This window comes from Palaemon carinicauda, chromosome 1, assembly GCF_036898095.1.
Source record: "Palaemon carinicauda isolate YSFRI2023 chromosome 1, ASM3689809v2, whole genome shotgun sequence".
In the NCBI taxonomy this organism is placed as follows: domain Eukaryota; kingdom Metazoa; phylum Arthropoda; class Malacostraca; order Decapoda; family Palaemonidae; genus Palaemon; species Palaemon carinicauda.
Genome location: NC_090725.1, coordinates 45,859,333 through 45,869,332, shown reverse-complemented (window position 1 = coordinate 45,869,332; position 10,000 = coordinate 45,859,333). Strand labels below are relative to the sequence as shown.

At 31.2% G+C, this 10,000-nt stretch overlaps 1 protein-coding gene across 3 annotated transcripts in view; it reads left to right on the top strand.

Annotated features, from left to right (window-relative positions):
• Positions 1-10,000, top strand: part of LOC137647940 (uncharacterized) — a 292,234-nt gene that overhangs the window by 274,730 nt on the left and 7,504 nt on the right. For all 3 annotated transcript variants that reach the window (XM_068380897.1, XM_068380890.1, XM_068380903.1), the window contains exon 4: positions 2,325-2,481. In XM_068380897.1, coding sequence (XP_068236998.1) covers positions 2,325-2,481 — 157 coding nt within the window. The remainder of the gene's footprint in view (positions 1-2,324; positions 2,482-10,000) is intronic.

Below are 10,000 nucleotides of genomic sequence, written 5' to 3'. Positions count from 1 at the left end.
CCTTTCTCTGGGCCTTGACCTTTGATATAGGACTTTTAAAATTTAATGACTTCCACGTCCTACTATAACAATTGTTTCCTGAAAGTTTCAATCCTGTCTGTAAAATTGTAATGAGGATGATCTTTACGCACATACACACGGACACACGGGCAGCAAATATATCCTGCTTTCTAACATCGTTGGCGGAGGGAAATATAAATTTAACCTAGGTTAGAGTTATGTAAAGTAAAAATTAAAAAAAAGGATGGTGTGTCAAATGGGTTAGGTTTTCTGAAATGGGCATACAAAGCCAAGTGCCGATATCTAATGAAGGAATTTTATATTATTTTTAGATGAGAAAAGAAACTATAAATCATCAGATAATAAAGATTAAAAATAATACTTGGAATCCTGGAAAAAAAGTTTCAAACAACTTTTGCATAGCAGTAGATTGTGTAGTCAATTGAAGATTATTATAAAAAAAATTCGAAGAATGAAAAGGCCTGACTTAAAAAAATACCTAGCATAATTGAAAATACATAACGTTGAATATCATCTAATATATCAAGTTTTCTGAATTCAAAAATGCATCCAAGACTTTAGGGCTTTGATGAATTAGGATTAATGAATAAAAGGAAGGAAAGGAGATCCAGATGATGCTGGCTAAGTAGAGGAAAGAATTGTTAGAATAAAATTCACCATTTTTTTTGGAAATACTAAATGATAATTCAATGTTGGGATATTTTTTATATACAACTTTGCTTAGTTTCCACTCACAGTGTTCCTATTTCTTATAAAATAAAAACTAGATATTTCAGAGATTGTTCAATATCAGTCTACTAATAAACATACAGAGCATCAGCTTTTGCGAGATTTAAATCACTTTACTACCCATATAATGTAATTTACTTCAGATATCCATGATAATATAAATGAAATTTTTATGAAACTTAGGAACTCATTCCTTATATTTTTTTTAATATTAACCTACATAAAAGGCCAAACTGTTCTACAAAATAACATTCCTGTTCCCTTGTTTGACTCAGTGAGCATTTATATACGAATTGCTACAATAAATACTTAGTTATAGACATTAATTCTTCCAGAACCAACAATCTTCTTCTCATAATAGTGTTTGTCAAGGGATAAGCACATGCATACACATTAACACTAAAAAACACAATCACACACACACACATATATATATATATATATATATATATATATATATATATATATATATATATGTATATATATATATATATATATATATATATATATATATATATATATATATATATATATGTATATATATGTATATATATATATATATATATATATATATATATATATATATATATATATATATATATATATATATATAAATATATATATATGTATATATACATATATATATATGTATATATACATATATATATATATATATATATATATATATATATATATATATATATATATGCATGCCAACGAACTACAGGGAAAATGGAAGTATAAGATATACGATTAAGTTCTGACTAGTTTCGTGATATTTCTTCAGAAGTTTCACGAAACTAATCAGGACTCAATCTTATATTTCATACTTTTATTTTCCTTGTGGTTGTTTTGCATCTGGGCATCACGTTTACCTGTGATTTTTACGCATATACATACATACACACACACACACACATATATATATATATATATATATATATATATATATATACATATATATATATATATGTATATATATATATATATATATATATATATATATATATGTATATATATATATATATATATATATATATATATATACATACATATATATATATATATATATATATATATATATATATATATATATATATATATATATATATACATATATATATATATGTATATATATATATATATATATATATATATGTATATATATATATATATATATATATACATACATATATATATATATATATATATATATATATATATATATATATATATATATATATATATATATGTATATGTGTGTGTATGTATATATGCATATATATATATATATATATATATATATATATATATATATATATATATATATATATATATATATATATGTATATATACGTATATATATATATATAAATATATATACGTATATATATATATATATATATATATATATATATATATATATATATGTGTGTGTGTGTGTGTGTGTGTGTGTGTGTGTGTTCATCTGTATTCTTATATAGTTGTAAAATTATACAGTATAATCCTATTATTTATCCTATTCTTGTTATCAAATATCTTACAGTCCTATTCATTTCTGTATCTCCAAACAGCGTGCAACAGGACGTTTTACGGCGACGTTGGGAAGAACTACGAAGTCTCTGTACTGCGCCCTAAGGACATCCTCACAACCTTCACCTGTCACCTCACATTCGTAGCCGAAGGAGACGAGTATGGAGATATTGTCCAGCTCACAATCCAGGACTTCAGGTGAGTTATATTCTATTCGATAATATACCATTTTTTCTATTATGATTTAGTTTGTGGTTCTTATAACAAAGACATTTTCTATCTAGAGGGGATTTTTTATATTATTATTATTATTATTACTATTCAAGCTACAACCCTAGTTGGAAAAGCAAGATGCTATAAGCCCAGGGGCTCCAACAGGGAAAAATAGCCCAGTGAGGAAAGGAAATAAGGAAATAAATAAATGAAGAGAACAAATTAACAATAAATCATTCTAAAAACAGTAACAACGTCAAAACAGACATGTCATATATAAACTATTAACAGCATCAAAAACAAATATGTCATAAATAAACTATAAAAAGACTCATGTCCGCCTGGTCAACAAAAAAGCATTTGCTCCAACTTTGAACTTTTGAAGTTCTACTGATTCAACCACCCGATTAGGAAGATCATTCCACAACTTGGTAACAGCTGGAATAAAACTTCTAGAGTACTGCGTAGTATTGAGTCTCGTGATGGAGAAGGCCTGGCTATTAGAATTAACTGCCTGCCTAGTATTACGAACAGGATAGAATTGTCCAGGGAGATCTGAATGTAAAGGATGGTCAGAGTTATGAAAAATCTTATGCAACATGCATAATGAACTAATTGAACGACGGTGCCAGAGATTAATATCTAGATCAGGAATAAGAAATTTAATAGACCGTACGTTTCTGTCCAACAAATTAAGATGAGAATCAGCAGCTGAAGACCAAACAGGAGAACAATACTCAAAACAAGGTAGAATGAAAGAATTAAAACACTTCTTCAGTATAGATTGATCACCGAAAATCTTGAAAGACTTTCTCAATAAGCCTATTTTTTGTGCAATTCAAGAAGACAGAGACCTTATATGTTTCTCAAAAGTAAATTTACTGTCGAGAATCACACCTAAAATTTTGAAAGAGTCATACATATTTAAAGAAACATTATCAATACTGAGATCTGGATGTTGAGGAGCCACCGTCCTTGACCTACTTACAATCATACTTTGAGTTTTGTTAGGATTCAACTTCATACCCCATAATTTGCACCATGCACTAATTCTAGCTAAATCTCTATTAAGGGATTCACCAACCCTAGATCTACATTCAGGGGATGGAATTGATGCAAAGAGAGTAGCATCATCTGCATATGCAACAAGCTTGTTTTCTAGGCCAAACCACATGTCATGTGTATATAGTATGAAAAGTAATGGGCCAAGAACACTACCCTGTGGAACACCGGATATCACATTCCTATAATCACTATGGTGCCCATCAACAACAACTCTTTGAGATCTATTACTTAAAAAATCAATAATAACGCTAAGAAACAACCCACCCACTCCCAACTGTTTCAGTTTGAAAACAAGGGCCTCATGATTAACACGGTCAAAGGCAGCACTAAAATCAAGGCCCATCATACGAACTTCCCGACCACAATCAAGGGATTTCTGTACAGCATTGGAGATTGTAAGAAGGGCATCACATGCTCCAAGGCCTTTACGAAAACCAAATTGCAAACTAGGGAGTAGATGATTACCTTCAGCAAACCTATTAAGACGTTTTGCCAGAAGACGTTCAAAAACTTTAGATAATATGGGAGTTATGGAAATTGGGCGGTAATCAGTGGGACTTGAGCTACCACAAACACATTTACATAGAGGAGTAACATTACCAATTCTCCAACTAGTGCTAAAAGCTCCTCTTCTTGCTAACTTGCGCAAAATAACAGATAACTTTGGAGCTAAGAAATCTGCTGTCCTTATAAAAAACAAAGGAAAAATACCATTTGGGTCTACACCTCCATAAGCATCAAGGTCCATCAACAGAGCTTTAATCTCACGAGATCGAAAAGCTAAACTAGTTAGTTTAGCCTCAGGAAAACAGGAATGAGGAAGTTCAAGTTTTTCATTACTCTGTTTACTGTCAAAAACATCAGCCAAAAGGGTTGCCTTTTCCTTTGGACAGTGAGTGACTGAGCCATCTGGTTTAAGTAAAGGAGGAACTGTTGCATCTACACTAAAGAGTGCAGATTTAAGGGTAGACCACCATTTATGTTCCTGAGTTGTACCAGAAAGTGTTTCTTTTATGGTTAAATTGTACTCCTTTTCAGTTGAGGCATAAACTCTCTGAGCCAAAGCTCGAAGCTGAGTATAGTTGTTCCAGGTCAAATCTGATCTGTTCCCCTTCCAAAGATGATAGGCCTCCTGTTTCTCCAAATAAGCACGTCTACAATCATCATTGAACCACGGTTTGTCCTTCACTCGATACCTTAGCACACGAGAAGGGATACGCCTATCAATTATGTTGACTAGATTCTCATTCAAAGGGACAACAGGATCTACACTATTATATAATTGTGACCAATTCAAGCACAAAAGATCATGTAAAATCCCATTCCAGTCTGCTTGGGATTTCATATAAATTTTACAAGAATATGATATATCAGGGACAAGCTGCTCAGTCTTCACTAATAATGAAATCAAGGCATGATCAGATGTCCCGACTGGAGAACCAACCTTACTAGTTATAACGCCAGGGGAGTCAGTGTATACGAGGTCCAAGCAATTACCAGACCTGTGAGTAGCTTCATTTATGATTTGCTCACAGCCTGATTCAGAGGCAAAGTCTAAAGCTCTTAAGCCATGGCGATCGGTAGGAGAGATAGAACTTAACCACTCCCTATGGTGAGCATTAAAATCACCAACAAAGACAAAAGAAGCCTTTCTATCATCTTCTTGTATCTTAGCCATAATGGTAAGAAGACAATCGAAGATAGAATCTTCTATGTCTGGATTCCGGTAGATCGAACACAAATAAAAGTTGTTATGCCTGCCACAAACTTTTATTACCTGAATCTCATGACATCCACATTGATAGCAGGACTTATGAGAAGCAGGGTACTCGGTCCTAATATACACCGCCATTCCCCTGGCCCTAGGGATGGCATCACGTTTCAACATTATTGGCTTCTTAAAACCAGTTATAAGGAGCTCAGATGAGTGCCTCATATTAGAAACCAAAGTTTCTGAGCACAAAAGAATATCATACTGTCTGGACGCAACTGTAAGGTCTTGGATATTTGCATGAAGACCACGAATATTGCAATACAGAAGACGACATTGACGAAATCTAGGACGTACTGGTCCCGGATTTCGCTCAATGTCTCCAGACAGCATAAGAATTAATAGAAATAAAAAAGAGACAGCATACTTAAAAACTAGATTAACAAGAATTATAACAAAAACAATACGTACAGAATTATAAACAAAGTGATTGATGATACCCATAGACTATAGTAAAAAGTCGGAAAAACTGGTCAACATGGAGGAGCCGATACACCATGCAAGGCTAAATACCCTCCAGGATAGCCACTTCAACTGAAGGGAGGACAGTAAGGATGGTTTTGAGAAGAAAAATAATCAGAAAAAGGAAAAGACAACCTCTTGATAAACCACCAGGCATCCATGGCCCTTCTATTAAGCCTCCCCAACACACCATTTCAAAAAAACAAGAGGAAGAAAAAAAAAATAAGATAGAATAGTGTGCCTGAGTGTACCCTCAAGCAAGAGAACTCCAACCCAAGACAGTGGAAGACCATGGTACAGAGGCTATGGCACTACCCAAGACTAGAGAACAGTGGTTTAATTTTGGAGTGTCCTTCTCCTAGAAGAGCTGCTTACCACAGCTAAAGAGTCTCTTCTACCCTTACCAAGAGGAAAGTACACTGAACAAATTGCAGTACAGTAATTAACCCCTAGGGTGAAGATGTGTTAAGTATCTCATTGTTGTCAGATGTATGAGGAAAGACGAGAATATGTAAAGAATAGGCCAAACTATTCTGTGTAAGTGTAGGCAAAGAAAAAATAAGCCGTGACCAGAGAGAGGGATCCAATGCATTACTGTCTGGCCAGTCAAAGGATCCAATACCTCTCTAGTGGTAGTATCTCAACGGGCGGCTGGTGCCCTGGCCAACCTACTACCTATATGAAAAGAGCATTTCATATTAAGATTAAGTTTATAATTCTCATAACCTCGTTGTTTTCTATCTGATTGGGATTTCTGAAATGAAAATGTAATTTGGTCCTCTCTGTTACATTTCAAAAAGTAACTATAAATATTCTAGGTATAAATATATTAATGTTCATAAAAAAAAAAACCAATACACCATTCATGTCATTACGTTTATCGAAAACTTTTAATCAGTTTAAACTTCAGTAGTTCCATAAATTCAAGTAAATTAACATTTTAAACTATCATCATAGCTTGAACAGAGTCTCATCGATACTACGTGGTATGGGGCTCTCAGAACAAAATTGAAGGCAAATATGATTAAATAGGTATTTAATATTGTACATGGAATCAAATTTTTTTTATTAGAAAGGCTAATTATATAAATATAAATATATATATATATATATATATATATATATATATACATATATATACATATATATATATATATATATATGTATATATATATATATATATATATATATATATATATTTATAAACATATTTATATAAATTTATATATGTATATATATATATACATACATACATACATATATATATATATATATATATATATATATATATATATATATATATTTATATATATATATATATATATGTGTGTGTGTGTATGTATATATATATATATATATATATATATATATATATATATATATATATATATATATATATATATATATATATATATATATATATATATATATATATACATATATATATATATATATATATATATATATATATATATATATATATATATATATATATATATATATATATATATATATATATATATATATATATATATATATATATATATATATATATATATATGAATTATGCTGTTTAGAAAATTTTTAGACCATCTTTCTGTCTAGCTCTCTGTCCATATGTCTATTTCCATACATCACAGTTTCTGTTATCTCAGTCAAACTTGTCTACTATCGTTCCAGAATGCTTCTTTGATATTACAATCGATTAAATAAAAGTTATAAAACCCTCTGCCAACCAGCCTTTGGTATTTTGCTGATGATGTCATTAGTTGACCTTTGATTTTATTCACTAATTGCAGACGGTTTCTTTCCGTCCCTTGGGGAAAATCACATAGGAATATTGAGAATCGTTTACAGGAAGTGGAAGGTTACGAACACAAAATATATTTTAATATATAATAGCGTACACTTTTATGTTCTATATGGCAAATGGCTTTCTAGTTTTAATCTTATTATTATTTTTTTTTTCAACGAAAATTTCTTCGAATATTTGAACAAGAGCAAAATGTGGATACCTAATGCAACCTTATCCCAGATTCATAATGTTTGAATGTAATATGAAAATCAGAATAAAAATAAAAGTACCTCGAATATTATTATTATTATTATTAAATGCTAAGCTACAACCCTAGTTGGAAAAGCAGGATGCTATAAGCCCGGGGGCCCCAACAGGGAAAATAGCCCAGTGAGGAAAGGAAACAAGGAAAAATAAAATATCTTAAGAACAGTAACAACATTGAAATAAATATTTTCCATATAAACTATAAAAAGCTTAACAAAACAAGAAAAAGAGAAGTTAGACAGAATAGTGTGCCCGAGTGTACCCTCAAGCAAGGGAACTCTAACCCAAGACAGTGGAAGACCATGGTACAGAGGCTATGGCACTACCCAAGACTAGAGAACAATGGTTTGATTTTGGAGTGTCCTTCTCCTAGAAGAGCTGCCTACCAGAGCTAAAGAGTCTCTTCTACCCTTACCGAGAGGAAAACAGCCACTGAACAATTACAGTGCTGCAAATAACCCCTTGAGCTAAGAAGAATTGTTTGGTAATCTCAATGTTGTCAGGTGTATGAGACAGAGGAGAATATGTAAAGAATAGGCCAGACTATTCGGTGTCTGTGTAGGCAAAGGGAAAGAACCGTAACCAGAAAGAAGGATCTAATGTAGTACTGTCTGGCCAGTCAAAGGACCCCATAACTCTCTAGCGGTAGTATCTCAACGAAAATTGTAGATTCCCAATGCAACCTTATCCAGAATCCATATGTGAATTTAATCTGAAAATCAGAATTTAGATAGAAATTACTCTGAATTTTATAAAATCAGTAAATTTTAAACTCCCAATGCAACTTTATCCAAAATTCATAATATGTGAATTTAATCCGAAAATCAGAATTTAGATAGAAATTACTCTAAGTTTTATAATATCAGTAAATTGTAGATTTCCAATGCAACCTTATCCAGAATCCATAATATGCAAATGTAATATCAAAATCAGAAATTGAAATTAATTACTCTGAATATCATAATCTTAGGAAATAGTACATTCTTAATGCAACCTTATCAAGAATCTATAATATGTGAATGTAATCGGAAAATTGGAATTTAAACAAACATTACTTTGAATATTTTAATATTATTAAACTGTAGATTCCCAATGAAATCTTAAGCAGAATCCATAATATGTGAATATATTCTGAAAAACGGAAGAAAATATTGACTGATAACTTTGAATCATAAAAGCGTTCCGAGCATTAAACTGTCATATGTCTCGCACTCCCTCAATCCTAGAAACAGACTTGGAATCCTTTGTGAATCATAGTTTGCTGGAGTTTAATTAGAATGGCTGAGACTTTATGATTTTCCGCACTAGTTTCCATCTTCAAAGGGTTTTCTTTTCACTCAGGACTTTTCTTCTCCAGAACCTCGACATAAGAGAGGAGAGACGAGGACTCATTTTTCTGCTCATTCCACGACCAGGACTATTTTTCAACATTCTTCATGGGAATTTTTTTTTTTCTTTTTCAACTTTGGCTGCATGGTTTTGGGATGGTGTGGGTCGGTTCATTGGTGACTGCAAGCTACTAAGGATATGAAAAACCGATTTTTTAAACCTTTCTAAAGAGTTACGCTCCTTTTGATATTTTCATCTTCACCTTTACTTAGGATTCGATTTGATAAACACGTCGTTTAACAAGATGAACTAAAAAATATTAAAACAGAAATAACCATTACTTCCTGAATATTTATATTATATTATGCAAGATATATAACTTAATAAAAATTATGATTTTGTATACTAATCTCGAGTGAATCATGAGAAAATATCAAGAAGAATATTTACTACTGTGAGAATATTTTTTTTTTTTATAAAACCACTAGAATATGAACACGTGTCTGAATATTTTCAGTCCTGGTTCAATGTTTTCACATTAAGTTAAACATGAGTAAAAGTTCTTGTGGGCGGGGATAATATAAACAAGAGGAACTTAGTGTGTGGGAGGTGAAACCTTGGCTACTACGTGCTTTAAATGTCAGGAAGAATCTGCCGGTGTAGGAAAGTGTAATGTGACGAGCTCGGTAGAGATATAAACAATACAAAAGTCTAGAGATACCTGGTTTAATTAACGAAAAAAAAAAAAAACATGTATTTTTATGACCTCAGTGAATCATATTAGGGTGAAAATTATATCACAAAAATATAAATAA